At 43.1% G+C, this 19,304-nt stretch overlaps 1 protein-coding gene across 1 annotated transcript; it reads right to left on the bottom strand.

Moving 5' to 3' along the window:
- Positions 1-10,557: 10,557 nt before the first annotated feature.
- LOC143378273 (uncharacterized) lies at positions 10,558-12,436 on the bottom strand. The gene is made up of 3 exons (XM_076830007.1): positions 12,072-12,436; positions 11,828-11,995; positions 10,558-10,579 (listed from the first exon to the last, which is right to left on the bottom strand). The coding sequence occupies exons 1-3, from the start codon at positions 12,326-12,328 to the stop codon at positions 10,558-10,560; spliced, it is 447 nt and encodes a 148-aa protein (XP_076686122.1). The 5' UTR covers positions 12,329-12,436.
- Positions 12,437-19,304: the final 6,868 nt, after the last annotated feature.

The following is a 19,304-nucleotide window of genomic DNA, read 5'->3' as shown; positions in this document are numbered from 1 at the left end:
AAAGAAAGAAACAAAGAAACAAACGAACCAACGAACCAACGAACCAACGAACCAACGAACCAACGAACCAACGAACCAACGAACCAACGAACCAACGAACCAACGAACCAACGAACCAACGAACCAACGAACCAACGAACCAACGAACCAACGAACCAGCGAACAAACGAACAAACGAACCAACGAACCAACGAACAAACGAACAAACGAACAAACGAACAAACGAACAAACGAACCAACGAACCAACGAACCAACGAACCAACGAACCAACGAACCAAAGAACCAACGAACCAACGCACCAGCGAACCAACGAACCAACGAACCAACGAACCAACGAACCAACGAACCAACGAACCAACGAACCAACGAACCAACGAACCAACGAACCAACGAACCAACGAACAAACGAACCAACGAACCAACGAACCAACGAACCAACGAACCAACGAACCAACGAACCAACGAACCAACGAACCAACGAACCAACGAACCAACGAACCAACGAACCAACGAACCAACGAACCAACGAACCAACGAACCAACGAACCAACGAACCTACGAACCAACGAACCAACGAACCAACGAACCAACGAACCAACGAACCAACGAACCAATGAACCAACGAACCAACGAACCAACGAACCAACGAACCAACGAACCAACGAACCAACGAACCAACGAACCAACGAACCAACGAACCAACGAACCAACGAACCAACGAACCAACGAACCGACGAACCACCGAACCAACGAACCAACGAACCAACGAACCAACGAACCACCGAACCAACGAACCAACGAACCAACGAACCAACGAACCAGCGAAGAAACGAACAAACGAACCAACGAACAAACGAACAAAGAAAGAAAGAAACAAAGAAACAAACGAACCAACGAACCAACGAACCAACGAACCAACGAACCAACGAACCAACGAACCAACGAACCAACGAACCAACGAACCAACGAACCAACGAACCAACGAACCAACGAACCAACGAACCAACGAACCAACGAACCAACGAACCAACGAACCAACGAATCAACGAACAAACGAACAAACGAACAAAGAAAGAAAGAAACAAAGAAGCAAACGAACCAACGAACCAACGAACCAACGAACCAACGAACCAACGAACCAACGAACCAACGAATTAACGAACCAACGAACCAACGATCCAACGAACCAACGAACCAACGAACCAACGAACCAACGAACCAACGAACCAACGAACCAACGAACCAACGAACCAACGAACCACCGAACCAACGAACCAACGAACCAACGAACCAACGAACCAACGAACCAACGAACCAACGACCCAACGACCCAACGACCCAACGAACCAACGAACCAACGAACCAACGAACCAACGAACCAACGAACCAACGAACCAACGAACCAACGAACCAACGAACCAACGAACCAACGAACCAACGAACCAACGAACCAACGAACCAACGAACCAACGAACCAACGAACCAACGAACCAACGAACCAACGAACCAACGAACCAACGACCCAACGACCCAACGACCCACCGACCCAACTAACCAACGAACCACCGAACCACCGAACCACCGAACCACCGAACCAACGAACCAACGAACCAACGAACCAACGAACCAACGAACCAACGAACCAACGAACCAACGAACCAACGAACCAACGAACCAACGAACCAACGAACCAACGAACCAACGAACCAACGACCCAACGAACCAACGAACCACCGAACCAACGAACCAACGAACCAACGAACCAACGAACCAACGAACCAACGAACCAACGAACCAACGAACCAACGAACCAACGAACCAACGAACCAACGAACCAACGAACCAACGAACCAACGAACCAACGAACCAACGAATCAACGAACCAACGAACCAACGAACCAACGAACCAACGAACCAACGAACCAACGAACCAACGAACCAACGAACCAACGAACCAACGAACCAACGAACCAACGAACCAACGAACCAACGAACCAACGAACCAACGAACCAACGAACCTGCGAACAAACGAACAAACGAACAAACTAGCAAACGAACAAACGAACAAACGAACAAACGAACAAAGAAAGAAAGAAACAAAGAAACAAAGGAACCAACGAACCAACGAACCAACGAACCAACGAAAGTAGTAAGACAAGGGGGATTCTAATTCAAATTTGAGTTTCAAGGTCATGATCATGACCTTGAAACTCAAATTTTCAAATTTGTTTTTTGTCGGCGGGCTGGCGGCGGATGACGTCATAGAGATGGCGGAGTGGTGGGGGTATCATCGAGGAGGAGGAGGAGGAGGAACCGCGGGGTGACGGTGCGGGGGTATCATCGAGGAGGAGGAGGAGGAGGAACCGCGGGGTGACGGTGCGCTACTCTGGAGCGTGGTACAGACTGTCGGTAAGGAAGGTGCTACTCTGGAGCGTGGTACAACAGACTGTCGGTAAGGAAGGAAATATTAATTTTATGATATTAATATAAATGAAAAAACTTCTCGGGGCGACGGGGCTCGAACCCAAGACCTCCGCGGTACGAGTCAGCCGCCTAACCAACTCCCCCAAACGCCGTCTCTGACATTAGTCTTTTCCGAATGGTACATATAGCGAAACCAACGGAGCGTCACATATGTGACACGCACACACACACACAACACACACACACACACACACAACGTCGACTTATAATAATTTATTTTTATGAGAAATTTTATCAGAAATTGTTTCGAACGATGTCGGGAAAGATCGGCGTTTCTCGACACCGCGTCTTTAGAATACCATTGTAAAATAAAAAATTATTGTATTTATTAACTCGTTCTTATAAATAGCGGAATTATTGCATAAAAATAAAATAAAATTCTTTGCATATGTATAGAAATTATTATATTTATTAACTCGATCTAATAAAATAGTGGAATTATGTAAAATAAAATTGCTCACACATATAAGAATTATGCAGCGTCAACAAATCTTAAAAAATAGGCCGTGGGAGGAGGAACACGGGTAAATAAAATTGAGAAATAATATACGTTTAAAAAATATATATATATTGTTACAAATAATATAGAATATAATAATAATAAATAATAGAATATAAAAAAGAATATATAAATATAAAAAAGAATATAATATAAAAAAAAGAATATATAAATATAAAAAAAAGAATATATAAATATAAAAAAGAATATAATATAAAAAAAGAATATATAAATATAAAAAAGAATATAATATAAAAAAAGAATATAATATAAAAAAGAATATAATATAAAAAAGAATATAATATAAAAAAGAATATAATATAAAAAAGAATATAATATAAAAAAGAATATATAAAAAAAGAAAAAAAGAAGAATATAAAATACAATTAAATAATAATAAATATAAATAAAAAAAAGAATATAAATATAAATATAAAAAAAAAAATAAATAAATCTAGTGCGGGGACCGCGGTGGTGATGGCGATGACGATGGTGATGGTGATGGCGATGGGGATGGTGATCGCCGCTGCCGCAGCCTAACCACCCTCGTGGGGCCCGCCGCATTCTCCTCAGCCAGCGCCGGTGCCTCCCCCACCACCCGCGCATTCATCATGTAATATAAATTCTAGAACACACAAAAAATTGATATTATATTTATACAAAACATATTAAATATCAAAAAAAAATGCAAAGTATTACATACTTGCAGCGGGGGTGAAGGTGGTGGCGACGGCGACGGTGATGGCTGAGGAGAGCCCCAATCCGGGGACCACACCCTCGGCGACGGGGGTGACGGTGGTGGCGATGGCGGTCCGGGGGGTGACGAGGGTGGTGACTTCTGGAACATAGAAACCCGCGATATAATATTTATACAAACGTCTGATTTTAATCTCACACGATTTCAAAGGTTAAACGCAATAAATGTTAAAAAAAATTCTGTTAAGTACATACCTCTGCGCTGCCTCGACACTCGGGGGCTATTCTCCACGATCCCATTTCTTTTCGCAAGAAAAATGTCACTCAGAAAGAAATATCGAGGTTGCGACGACTCGATTTGAATGCAACTGGTCTCGACGCATCTCCTGGCTCTTGCATGTCAAAACCCCCTCCTATCATGAAATCGAGAAATGCATAGCTTTGCAAAGTAGGATGCCTTTGTTCTTCACCATCTTCATCACAGGCCACCTGCATTTTCGATGACCATCCTCCTCCATGTACTTATCTTCTTCTTCACTGAGCGTCCTCTCCTTATTCACTCGCATCTTCTTTCCCTTCTTCTTTGCACACATCATTCGACTAGATCACACCACTTTCAACGTGAATCGAACGGGTATTGAACGGTTTTGAACGGCTTTCAACGTATACCGAACGGGTATCGAAAGGGTACCGGACGGTTATCGAACGGGTATTGAACGGGTTTTGAACGGCTTTCAACGTGAATCGAACGGGTACTGAACGGCTTTCAACGTGTGCCGAACGGGTATCAAACGGGTACTGAACGGGTATCGAACAGCTTTGAACGGATATCGAACGAATATTCAACGGGTATTGAACGACTTTTAACGTGAATCGAACGGACGTCTATCATACGTGTATGGTATCGCTTTGATCATGAATCGTACTACTTCTACATAATAATTAGAACTATCGTCTTAATCTAGCGTACATGCAGAAGGTTGGAGGTTGAGGAGGGTGAAGAAAAACTGTTATGCATTAAAAATTGATTATATTTTATTTGTGTATTTCCCTCTGGCGTTTAGACCACCAGTTGAATATTTTAAATACATTTTGCATGGCACAGTGCTTTGCGTGTCTGCCACATCGGAGAGTATTAACTACGTTTAGCTTATTTAGGGATTTGATATCGTCGTAGTCAATGTCTAGCGTCTCGATGATCACGTCCGCTCTCGTATTTTCATCGAGGAAATCCACGAGCCAATCGCGTTTCTGCAGCCCTTTAACATATACGACATGGGGTGTGTCATCTTCCTCGTCGATCGCATCGGCTACAGCTTTCATAATTAGCTGTTTAGCCATACTGTACGGAACGTCACCAGCTTCCCAACGTAGTCCATGATGTTTTGCCACCAACCACCGGATGCTCGATTTGTCGGATTTTGTAAGAAGATATTGTGGCATCGAACTCCCAAAAATATAGTGCGAGAGAATTGTTCCCTTTCGTAGGATAGCCACTTCCTTCGCGACAAATCTTCCATCGACGATGAACCCTTGCAGGTCAACGAATGTTGGTACGACCATTATTGATACAATTTAGAGGTCCGTTCGCTTCCAAGACAGACTGGAGAATGCACTCTTTCTCGTAAAGCATCTCAATTTTCACGATGAAATTTTGTACGAATTTGGTACAGGAGAGGGCGGACAAGTAGCGCAGTAATTTAATTGATTTTGCGCACCACATTTGTCAGCGGATTGTATTCAACCACCCGATCGTGCAGAATCAAACAGTAGGCCGTAGTATTTGCAGGTACGTTTTCTTTACAATCAAATTCTATGCGCACGTCCACGGTGCTATTCTTGATCGACTCATTTTGTCGCGAGCAATCAATCACCACGAGGGGGCCAAATTGCAAAAATTGGGCTACGGTGAATAATGCCTCGTTGCAACTATGTCCGTAATACGATTTACGAAAATGCGTATACATGTTAAATAAGATGGCGTGCCTATTCTTGTCAAAGTCCAAGTTCATGTCATCGTACGGGTAAAATTCCAAGTTGAGAAAAAGTTTTACATTGGTCAATTTGCAGTGGTCAAATCGAGTAACATCTTCAGTCATCACATTCTTTCGAGCAGTCTGTAGAGCAAAGATAATGTATCGCGGCTTCTCCAACTGTGCAGCTGCCTTCACGGCCCACGAATGCTTGGTCGTGCTCTGTAAGAGAGGATACTCATACAGATCCCACGAGCGAAAACTAATGCTCAGGTTTTGTCCAGTTTCCAAAGCATGTAGCAACGACAGCTTATTAACGTCGTTCAGCGTCACGTGAGGCATCCGCCATTGCACTTTAACCCTCCGTATTCTGAGCCTGGGTCAATTTTGACTCACCGTTTCAGAGCGCTCACGCACACAGTGACGGGGCGGTTAATATTATTCGCAGCCAAGCGGTCATTTAGCTGTCGTCAAGGAGCGCTTCGCGCTTGGGGGTGTCATAAACCGGGTTTTTCCGGGGACATTGTTGGGGCCTAAAGAGTCAGAAGTTCGAAGCGACTGCGTTGCTTTGGGGCATTCGCGAATGTACCGCTGACAACGACGCTTCGCTGCATTCTCGATTTTTTCCTGTGTCTTTTTTTTGTTAGCTTTGTTGTTTTTATTATTATCGTTATCGTTGTTATCGTTGTTATCACTGTTATTATCGTTATCGTTGTTATTGTTGTTTTGTTTGTTTGGTTTGTATTGATACAATGTCTAAACTACCAAACGATGAGCAATCACTTTTTGTGGAAGACGACGAAGACGTTTACAACAGCGACCAGTCATCGGATGGTGGAAGTGTTTCGAATAGCGATTCGGAGCCAGAAGTGCAGGATTGGGAATCCGATGAATCTTATACGTCAGAATCCGAAGAAGATACTGTTCCAGAAAATGAACCTGTATTTGGACGTAACTGGCAGTACATCGCACCCAATAACGGAGCAGTCGCAGACCTTTCGCGTAAGTGTTCACTTACAGAAAAAAGTGAACACGTAGAAACGGTGGATGAATGTTTCCATTTACTTATCAATGATGAAATCATGCATACGATCATTCTCCACACAAATATCAAGGCAAGGAACAATATGCCGCCAAATAGACACTGGAAGCCAGTGGACCGTATAGAGCTCGATGCATTTTTTGGTCTTCTCCTACTTATTGGGCGGTTTAGAGAATCACGTGAACGCAAACAGGACCTGTGGAAGACAAGCGATGCATTTTCTCGACCATTTTATACAGCAACAATGTCACGTGATCGGTTCATAGATATACTAAGGTATGTTATTATTATTATTATACTTATTTATTATCCTTGTCGTTCGGTTTTGGATGGCTTTCGCTTACATCTTCACATATATCCACACTTACATTTACATTTTACTCAGGTATATTCGTTTTGACGATTCAACCACAAGAGAAGAAAGAAAATCAAATGATAAATTGGCACCCGTGAGGGATATTACAAATATATTTGCACAAAACTGCAAGGACTCGTACGATGCAACAGCCGTTGGGTGCGTCGATGAACAACTAGTCACATTTCGCGGCCGTTGTTCATTCAAGGTGTATATGCCAAGCAAACCAGGAAAATATGGCATCAAAATATGGACCCTTTGCGATTCAAAAACTTTTTATTGCTGCAACATGCAAGTATACCTGGGGAAACAAGGAAAGGCCCCAGAAAAGCAACAAGGTCAACGTGTCGTGAAAGAAATGACAGATTTTTGGAGAAATTCTGGCCGCTGTGTAACAACAGATAATTTTTTCACGGACATAAGTTTGGCAGAATATCTCTTAGAAAACAAACTTTTTTTGATTGGTACAGTTCGAAAAAATAGGCGGGACTTACCCAAAATACTGACGCAAATACAAGATCGATGTATATATTCTTCTTATTTCTTATTTACGGAAACAATAAGTTTAGTCTCCTACATTCCGAAACCGCGAAAGTGCGTTGTACTACTTTCTACACTACACCGTGAACATAGTATATCTACAGCAGCAGAAAACTTCAAACCCGAAATAATAAAGTATTATAATTCCACAAAAAGTGGGGTAGATGTTTTAGATAAATTAGTAAGAGAATACTCTTGTAGGCGTTGCACCCGCCGTTGGCCATTATCATTGTTTATGCACTATATCGACATCGCCGCATACAATGCTTTTGTTATATGGCATACTAAGAACCCTACATGGGAAGTTAGACATTCGTCAAAATGAGGCGAAAGTTATTTTTAGAAGAATTAGCAAAAAAATTGACTGCTAAAAATATTGATAGGCGGGCTAGTAAATTTGAAAATGAAGAAGGAGGGCTACATGCAAATGTTGCAACCGCGATAGAAGCGACGGGACGAAAAATTGTAAAGAAAAAAAACTAGCAGGTCACAAGCGTGGTAGATGTTGTTTCTGTGTGGGGAGTAATAATAAACATCAAACTGTATGCGATTCTTGTAAAAAATATGTGTGTAAAAACCACTGTACAGAAAACCGCACACTTTTATGCAGTACATGTACTAATATAAATGTTGAATAAACATGATTCTTTTTATAATTTACAAATCGCAACCATATTATTGTTTCGTATATGTAGAACAAGTATCCAAACGTAATCCGAAACCCTCTTCCACCACGTTCCGTAGTATTTCGGTGAGGATCTCGAGCTTGAGTGACCATCCCCACCTGAATACTGTATCGGTGAGGGTCTCGAGCGACCGTGAATATGTATTAGTGAACTATCGGTGTGGGTCTGCAAAGACCCAGGCTCCGTACTCGATGTCCCGTACTCGGAGGGTTAAGTAATTCAATTTCTGGTTCCAACGTCGGCGATCCTATTAGAGAATTGTTATCGTTGCGCGATCGTATTAAAATCAATTCGTGACGCGCATTAATAACCACGCGTTTGTAGTCCTCGCAAAATCCCAACAAATATTTGAGCGGGATGCAAAAATTGAAATGATTTTTCACTATCAGCTCATCGTGCCGTTTCAAGCCCAATCCCGCATTCTCCATATTTTTGTCTTCATCAGATGTCATCGATACATAGTTCTTAAGCGTGCTAGTTATTCCAACGTTTCTGTTGCGATCAATCTCCACACCATTCAGTTCGTATCGAATCTCATCAAATATGAATGCCATGCAATTATTTCCCAACATCACCGTTGATACATCATTCGGCTTATTTATCGTCAATTTCCCCTCCAGGTAGAGGAAACTTTCACACGGTAATGTGTATAAATCCTGTTGCTGTATAGGTATTCTTATCTCATCGCTGTATCCAAACGTCGGCTTCGCGCCAATACTTAGAATGTCGGTCATTTTTCAACTAAATTGCGTACAATGAATCCCAGCGATTTAAAAAATGCAATGTTCGCAGCACTGAGCCTCTTCTTTTTAGCGTAATCAGAGCTGTTGCAGTTGTTGTTCTTGTTGTTGTTGTTGTTGTTGCAAACAATTTCGTTTGGAAGAAACGTGTTTCTGGAGTCGTTCAACACAAGCATCTCATTCGGCCGCACCACATGTATTATCATCGGCGTCGTCGTACGTGCAGTCTGATGGTAATCTCTTCACCTCGAAAATCAAGCAACCGTCCGTCTTGATCCACAACGCGTATCGTTAGATCCGAAATGACCTGTGCGGTGATTGGAAGGTAAATGATCTGCGCGGGCGTTTCCGATATCTTATATCCCGGCTGTACTCTGGGAGAAAATTCATGTATCGTATGTACGCGCTTCCCATTGCTGTACGCGCCAGCGGTCACGCTACATTCTTTGCAAATAATGTTCACATTCATGATATTAATCGAATCGTCCGATTCTTGCCACTGTCCCGGTTCTAATACGCGATTCGTCAAGAATCCCAGTAACGATCCAATGTTATTGGGCTTCGTAAAGTCTATAATGAACGAGCAGTACAGCTCACTTTTCATGGTGTTGTTGTTGGGGAGGGGGGGGCAACACTATAGGATACTCATCGTTGTCGCCGCCATCGTTGGCATTGGTGCCATCGAGATTGTGAGGATACCGCTCGAGTAATCGCTGTTTCAAATACTTGGCAATGGCGTCTAATTCGTATGAACCGTGGGGAATCGTAATGTATTCATGGCTGGTGTCAACGCTGCTGTTGGTCTCATAGTTTGTGGTGAAGTAGAATTTATAAGTTGCATTAGATGAAACTTAATGAATCGAATACCGAAATACGTTCATGTTATACACAGTTAACTCGTTCTTTAAAAAAGTTACGAAGCATTGTACCCAGGTCTTCAGTTAACAAGGCACATGATTCCTGAATAATAATATAGATATAGGTAAAGAACTCTTGAATCTGTCTTGGAATTGCATATGCACGAAAATTCTCTCCGCTTTCGTACTGTTAAAAATCGAGTCTTGCGTGTAATTAGATTGTATTCATAAACCAAAGTGTATATTTATACATCAAGCTAAATCGTGATCTTTGTTACTCGATACGGTAATGATTTTAATTGTCTGTTGTACGTGCTAATTAATTAGTGGTTAGCTACGACAGGAGTAAATGAAAATTTAGATATGTATATTTGTTGTTTATTTTGCTTTCTGTTATCGTAAAAGTTTCGTAACACCACTTAGATTGGAGCGATCGTTTTCTTCTTCGCACAGTATTGTCGCTTTTTTATTAAATAATATTTAAAAAAAAAGGGTTAAGGAAAAACAGAAACTACATTTCTATGATTTTAAGTCGCTACGAAAACTTTCTTCATGTGGTAAGGTCACGTTAATAATTACTTAAGAAATTTCAAATAAAATAATGAACATATCAGTGACATTTTTTATGCCATAAAATGTCGATGATTTACATAAAATATCGTAGGTATGTATGATAGTTACAATTAAGCGACGATTCCGATGTATCTGTTGGGCATTCAACTTGTGAAAATGAGATGCGTAAGAATTCGAATAAAAATTATAATTCTACAGTACTACGTCGACAGTACACAATACAGTATTTCCTCGTTAGCGGCTCGCTGGTTGGGATCGGCGTTGAACCCGTACCGTGAACAAAGCCCTAATTCCGAGTGTTCGTTTCTCGCTTCTTTCTGGCCGTAGAGGGGAACGAGATGGAACACTGCGTGCGCGGCGAGCGTGCGCGATGGTCGCAAGCGCTTACCGTGAGCAGGAAAACCGCTTCGCATCGGATGATTTTGCGCGCTAATTCGTCATACGCGCGAATCATAGAAATAATTATGCTGTATCGGTAGAAACCGCACAGAACCATGCTGGGACGGATCGTCGTTTTTGCACGCGGTGCATTCGAGGGAGGGGGTACGCCAAAAGAGTTAGGCAGAGATACCAAACCATGGTATCAGTCTTAAAAAGCGCACTCTAAACTGCACAAAGCCTCAAATCGTTGCAACGTGTTGCGAGGAAAAGACATATTTCATTTACAACCATGGGAGAATTCGCGCAAGTAGAACGCCAATTGTTGGATCAATCTGCGCGATTGATTTCACAGGAAGAATACCTCGCGTGGGAAGAACGGTGCAACGAGTGCATCGAATCGTTGGAAGAACACAGCCGAGTGAAACGCCCGCGATTATCGATCGGTGTTCAGCAATCGCTGGTTGCTCGAATCGCTCATCTCGAAGGACTAAAATATTCGTTGCGCGGACGTTTCGTGCATGAAGGTGCTGGACATTCGAGCACAGGACTTTTGTGGCGCGAAATAGACACTGCGTTCGATACCCGCGTATTAACTGGTGCAGTGTTAAATTCGAACTATATCGAGCCGCGCAACTTCCTCGAGGATGCGGGGACCATTGTGCTGGAGTATGTACGAGGCGCCTTGAGGAAACATCAGAACCTCAAAGTGAACACTGTGTTCAACGGCGAATTTGTGGCGGGGGACAAACATGCTTGCAAAAGCATCAATACCCGGAACTGCGAACTCTTCGGTACATGTGATCTACAGGAGTGGTACCAACGATGCGTCATCGAACCCACCCTGGCATCGTTGGAAGAGTTTCAGGAACGCGATAGTGGATGGGCATTGATGAGGATTCTCAACCTAACCGTCAACGTTAATAAGTACAATCCGCTGCGCGCAATTTACTATCCATTTCACCCATTCGGTGATTGTCCTCTGTTTTTTCAATGATGCACTCAAGATCGGCGTACACCACGAAGGGGAGCCGCTCCTTCATACAGTGGTTGCTGAATTTGAGCAGATTGTTTCCTACGCTGGGCAACAGGATGGCGCAATCATTCATTTGCCCGCAGTCCAGCGAATGGGCCTCCAACTTCTCGGCAGATCCAAAGTAGTGCATGCATCTGCAAAAAATCAAAAATTTTTTTATTTAATTTTTTTCAACGATGTTTTCAACGTTTCATAAGTTTATGTACATACCGATCGCAGATGAATTTTTTTTCTCTGTGCCTGCTCAACTGCATGCTCACCAGTCGGGATAAGTCCTTGATCAGCACAAAGTGCCCTACATCGCCGTGCTCATGATTCGGCGTGTAGAGCAGATTGACGTGTCGATCCCTCTTTTGGCTGGTGAGACGCAGCGGAAAGACCGTCGATCCTTTCTCCATCCCGAAGGTGTACACGTTGACGGAGATGCCGTTCTGCCGCTCAAACTTCCCAAGCTGCTCTAGGGACATTGGGAACTCAATGTCTTGGAGATTTAGCACCAATGTATAATGTGGATATGAACTTGGTCGATGAGGGTTTCTTTCGGCGGGATGGAGAGCTGCGACCACTGCCCGCGCGAAGCAGGCGTTATCCTCGGATCGCACGCTAATTGTCGCTTTCTTCATCAATATTTCCGTGGCAACTTGAAGTGGCACCCTGCGCGCAGCGGATTGTACTTATTAACGTTGACGGTTAGGTTGAGAATCCTCATCAATGCCCATCCACTATCGCGTTCCTGAAACTCTTCCAACGATGCCAGGGTGGGTTCGATGACGCATCGTTGGTACCACTCCTGTAGATCACATGTACCGAAGAGTTCGCAGTTCCGGGTATTGATGCTTTTGCAAGCATGTTTGTCCCCCGCCAGAAATTCGCCGTTGAACACAGTGTTCACTTTGAGGTTCTGATGTTTCCTCAAGGCGCCTCGTACATACTCCAGCACAATGGTCCCCGCATCCTCGAGGAAGTTGCGCGGCTCGATATAGTTCGAATTTAACACTGCACCAGTTAATACGCGGGTATCGAACGCAGTGTCTATTTCGCGCCACAAAAGTCCTGTGCTCGAATGTCCAGCACCTTCATGCACGAAACGTCCGCGCAACGAATATTTTAGTCCTTCGAGATGAGCGATTCGAGCAACCAGCGATTGCTGAACACCGATCGATAATCGCGGGCGTTTCACTCGGCTGTGTTCTTCCAACGATTCGATGCACTCGTTGCACCGTTCTTCCCACGCGAGGTATTCTTCCTGTGAAATCAATCGCGCAGATTGATCCAACAATTGGCGTTCTACTTGCGCGAATTCTCCCATGGTTGTAAATGAAATATGTCTTTTCCTCGCAACACGTTGCAACGATTTGAGGCTTTGTGCAGTTTAGAGTGCGCTTTTTAAGACTGATACCATGGTTTGGTATCTCTGCCTAACTCTTTTGGCGTACCCCCTCCCTCGAATGCACCGCGTGCAAAAAACGACGATCCGTCCCAGCATGGTTCTGTGCGGTTTCTACCGATACAGCATAATTATTTCTATGATTCGCGCGTATGACGAATTAGCGCGCAAAATCATCCGACACAGTTTCTGCTGACGCCGCATAATTCTAAGATTCGACGCTTTCACAGATATTATATTACATTCAACACGTGTCGAGACTTTTATCCTTGAAGGTGGGGCTCAAATTACATACAATCGCGCGATATGCTGCGATGTTAAGATTGGAAAACATTATGGAAAAATTGGTAGCTTTAAAATAAAATGCTGTGGTGGGGGAGGCAATTGCTCCTCTATTTAAGCCGAGCTCTTGGACGCTATTCCATCAATCGCTCAGTAGCCTCAGTGACTTTGACGGAACAGACGGTACTCCGTAAAAAAATATAGTGCACATCAAAATGTACAAACACAGCTTAAACGATTCATCCTGCGCAGCCGGCAACGATGGTGGGTTTCCAAATAAATGTGAACAACAGCAGCAACAACTACATCATCATCAACAATCCAATATGAGGTATGTACACGTTACTATACACTTTTCATTTACTTCATTCACTGTAAACGCAAAACGACCGAAGTATCAATTTCATGTACTTGTTTCTTACAGTTCTGGATCCGTATCGCTAAAAACGATGAAAACATCGAAACCATCAATCGTACGGATCCTGGGGCGTGATTATCCACTGACTGCAACAGCTTATATACGTCTAACTATAGGAATTCGCATTGGTATGGATTTGTGTCACGTTGAGATCACTATAGCCGACAATAAAGGCAGCGAGTTAAGCTTTTCAATGTCTACGTGGAAGCTCCTGCTACAAAACGAGGTGGACATACTCCAACGATTACGCAGCAACGCAACATCGCCCCAAACTCACATTATAATTGATCATTTACGACTAGAGTTCACGCGTATGCATGATGATCAACTTATTAAAATCACCGATAATCGCGTTGTCATATATATGACTGAAGCCACGATGTGTAAATTATTCGCGTACAATCATTGCATTGAACATATGTATACGTGGCTAACTGAAAATATGTACTCTGTAAGCAGTAAATATGCCACTTTCGTAGACGTTCTACGTAGCGCTACCGCGCCAACAGATTATGTAAAATTAATTTCTGAAAGCGAACACTTCGAACAGCATTCATTGATTGATTGTGAATTGTTAGCATGTGCAATCAATCATATTGTGCATGATGCTCGTAGTAAAAAATATTAAATTATATTCTTTTATGATTTGTAACAATATATATCTTAAACCTATATTATTTCTCCATTGCATTCACCCATCATCCTCCCCGCCATCTAATTTTAAGATTCCGCGTTTCTGTGTTACATTTCATTCTTCGCGCCGCCAAGTGACATCACCCTGCACGGCTGCTTCAGAGGAGTCGAATTACGCGAGATCGCGCGATACGCAGCGACGTTAAATCGGAACGCTTTGAAATACTGTTAGCTTTAGAATGCATGCGATTCTATCCCCTATGTAGTGGTGTCTCTTTCCCTCCTAGAATTTTGACTTTAAAGTAATGCTCCATCTCTTTCCCTCGAAAACGCGGTGTCGAGAAACGCCGATCTTTCCCGACATCGTTCGAAACAATTTCTGATAAAATTTCTCATAAAAATAAATTATTATACGTCGACGTTGTGTGTGTGTGTGTGTGTGTGTGTGTGTGTGTGTGTGTGTGTGTGTCACATATGTGACGCTCCGTTGGTTTCGCTATATGTACCATTCGGAAAAGACTAATGTCAGAGACGGCGTTTGGGGGAGTTGGTTAGGCGGCTGACTCGTACCGCGGAGGTCTTGGGTTCGAGCCCCGTCGCCCCGAGAAGTTTTTTCATTTATATTAATATCATAAAATTAATATTTCCTCCCTTACCGACAGTCTGTTGTACCACGCTACAGAGTAACACCTTCCTTACCGACAGTCTGTACCACCACGCTCCAGAGTAGCGCACCGTCACCCCGCGGTTCCTCCTCCTCCTCCTCGATGATACCCCCGCACCGTCACCCCGCGGTTCCTCCTCCTCCTCCTCCTCGATGATACCCCCCACCACTCCGCCATCTCTATGACGTCATCCGCCGCCAGCCCGCCGACAAAAAAACAAATTTTCAAATTTGAGTTTCAAGGTCATGATCATGACCTTGAAACTCAAATTTGAATTAGAATCCCCCTTGTCTTACTACTAACGAACCAACGAACCAACGAAACAACGAACCAACGAAACAACGAACCAACGAAACAACGAACCAACGAAACAACGAACCAACGAACCAACGAACCAACGAACCAACGAACCAACGAACCAACGAATCAACGAACCAACGAACCAACGAACCAACGAACAAACGAACAAACGAACAAAGTGACAAAGAAACAAAAGAACCAACGAAACAACGAACCAACGAACCAACGAACCAACGAACCAACGAACCAACGAACCAACGAACCAACGAACCAACGAACCAACGAACAAACGAACAAACGAACAAACGAAGCAACGAACCAACGAACCAACGAACCAACGAACCAACGAACCAACGAACCAACGAACCAACGAACCAACGAACCAACGAACAAACGAACAAACGAACAAACGAACAAACGAACAAACGAACAAACGAACAAACGAACAAACGAACCAACGAACCAACGAACCAACGAACCAACGAACCAACGAACCAACGAACCAACGAACCAACGAACCAACGAACCAACGAACCAACGAACCAACGAACCAACGAACCAACGAACCAACGAACCAACGAACCAACGAACCAACGAACCAACGAACCAACGAACCAACGAACCAACGAACCAACGAAACAACGAAACAACGAAACAACGAAACAACGAACCAACGAACCAACGAACCAACGAACCAACGAACCAACGAACCAACGAACCAACGAACCAACGAACCAACGAACCAACGAACCAACGAAACAACGAAACAACGAAACAACGAAACAACGAAACAACGAAACAACGAAACAACGAAACAACGAAACAACGAAACAACGAAACAACGAAACAACGAAACAACGAAACAACGAAACAACGAACCAACGAACCAACGAACCAACGAACCAACGAACCAACGAACCAACGAACCAACGAACCAACGAACCAACGAACCAACGAACCAACGAACCAACGAACCAACGAACCAACGAACCAACGAACCAACGAACCAACGAACCAACGAACCAACGAACCAACGAACCAACGAACCAACGAACAAAAGAATAAATGAACAAATGAACAAATGAACAAATGAACAAATGAACAAATGAACAAATGAACAAACGAACAAACGAACAAACCAACAAAGTGACAAACCAACAAAGTGACAAAGAAACAAAAGAAGCAACGAAACAACGAAACAACGAAACAAAGAAGCAACGAAACAACGAAACAACGAAACAACGAACCAACGAACCAACGAACCAACGAACCAACGAACCAACGAACCAACGAACCAACGAACCAACGAACCAACGAACCAACGAACCAACGAACCAACGAACCAACGAACCAACGAACCAACGAACAAACGAACAAACGAACAAACGAACAAACGAACAAACGAACAAACGAACAAACGAACAAACGAACAAAGTGACAAAGAAACAAAAGAACCAACGAAACAACGAAACAACGAAACAACGAACCAACGAACCAACGAACCAACGAACCAACGAACCAACGAACCAACGAACCAACGAACCAACGAACCAACGAACCAACGAACAAACGAACCAACGAACAAACGAACAAAAGAACAAATGAACAAACGAACAAACGAACAAACGAACAAAGTGACAAAGAAACAAAAGAACCAACGAAACAACGAAGCAACGAAGCAACGAAACAACGAAACAACGAAACAACGAAACAACGAAACAACGAAACAACGAAACAACGAACCAACGAACCAACGAACCAACGAACCAACGAACCAACGAACCAACGAACCAACGAACCAACGAACCAACGAACCAACGAACCAACGAACCAACGAACCAACGAACCAACGAACCAAAGAACCAACGAACCAACGAACCAACGAACCAACGAACGAACGAACCAACGAACCAAAGAACCAACGAACCAACGAACCAACGAACCAACGAAACAACGAAACAACGAAACAACGAAACAACGAAACAAGGAACCAACGAACAAACGAACCAACGAACAAACGAACAAAAGAACAAATGAACAAACGAACAAACGAACAAACGAACAAAGTGACAAAGAAACAAAAGAACCAACGAAACAACGAAACAACGAAGCAACGAAACAACGAAACAACGAAACAACGAAACAACGAAACAACGAAACAACGAAACAACGAAACAACGAACCAACGAACCAACGAACCAACGAACCAACGAACCAACGAACCAACGAACCAACGAACCAACGAACCAACGAACCAACGAACCAACGAACCAACGAACCAAAGAACCAACGAACCAACGAACCAACGAACCAACGAACGAACGAACCAACGAAACAACGAAACAACGAAACAACGAAACAACGAAACAACGAAACAAGGAACCAACGAACCAACGAACCAACGAACCAACGAACCAACGAACCAACGAACAAACGAACCAACGAACAAACGAACAAAAGAACAAATGAACAAACGAACAAACGAACAAACGAACAAAGTGACAAAGAAACAAAGAAACAAAAGAACCAACGAAACAACGAAACAACGAAGCAACGAAACAACGAAACAACGAAACAACGAAACAACGAAACAACGAAACAACGAAACAACGAAACAACGAACCAACGAACCAACGAACCAACGAACCAACGAACCAACGAACCAACGAACCAACGAACCAACGAACCAACGAACCAACGAACCAACGAACCAACGAACCAACGAACCAACGAACCAAAGAACCAACGAACCAACGAACCAACGAACCAACGAACGAACGAACCAACGAAACAACGAAACAACGAAACAACGAAACAACGAAACAAGGAACCAACGAACCAAAGAACCAACGAACAAACGAACAAACGAACAAACGAACAAACGAACAAACGAACAAACGAACAAAGTGACAAAGAAACAAAAGAACCAACGAAACAACGAAACAACGAAACAACGAAACAACGAAACAACGAAACAACGAAACAACGAAAAAACGAAACAACGAAACAACGAAACACCGAAACAACGAAACAACGAAACAACGAAACAACGAAACAACGAAACAACGAAACAACGAAACAACGAAACAACGAAACAACGAAACAACGAAACAACGAAACAACGAAACAACGAACAATCGAACAAACGAACAAACGAACAAACGAACAAACGAGCAAATGAACAAACGAACAAACGAACAAACGAACAACGAACAAAGTGACAAAGAAACAAAAGAACCAACGAAACAACGAAACAACGAAACAACCAAACAACGAAACAACGAAACAACGAACCAACGAACCAACGAACCAACGAACCAACGAACCAACGAACCAACGAACCAACGAACCAACGAACCAACGAACCAACGAACCAACGAACCAACGAACCAACGAACCAACGAACCAACGAACCAACGAACCAACGAACCAAAGAACCAACGAACCAACGAACCAACGAACCAACGAACCAACGAACCAACGAAACAACGAACCAACGAAACAACGAACCAAAGAACCAACGAACAAACGAACAAAGTGACAAAGAAACAAAAGAACCAACGAAACAACGAAACAACGAAACAACGAAACAACGAAACAACGAAACAACGAAACAACGAAACAACGAAACAACGAAACAACGAAACAACGAAACAACGAAACAACGAAACAACGAAACAACGAAACAACGAAACAACGAAACAACGAAAAAACGAAACAACGAAACAACGAAACAACGAACCAACGAACCAACGAAC

Source organism: Andrena cerasifolii, unplaced genomic scaffold (genome assembly GCF_050908995.1).
Source record: "Andrena cerasifolii isolate SP2316 unplaced genomic scaffold, iyAndCera1_principal scaffold1994, whole genome shotgun sequence".
Taxonomy (NCBI): Eukaryota; Metazoa; Arthropoda; class Insecta; order Hymenoptera; family Andrenidae; genus Andrena; species Andrena cerasifolii.
This window is presented reverse-complemented; position numbering and strand designations above follow the sequence as displayed.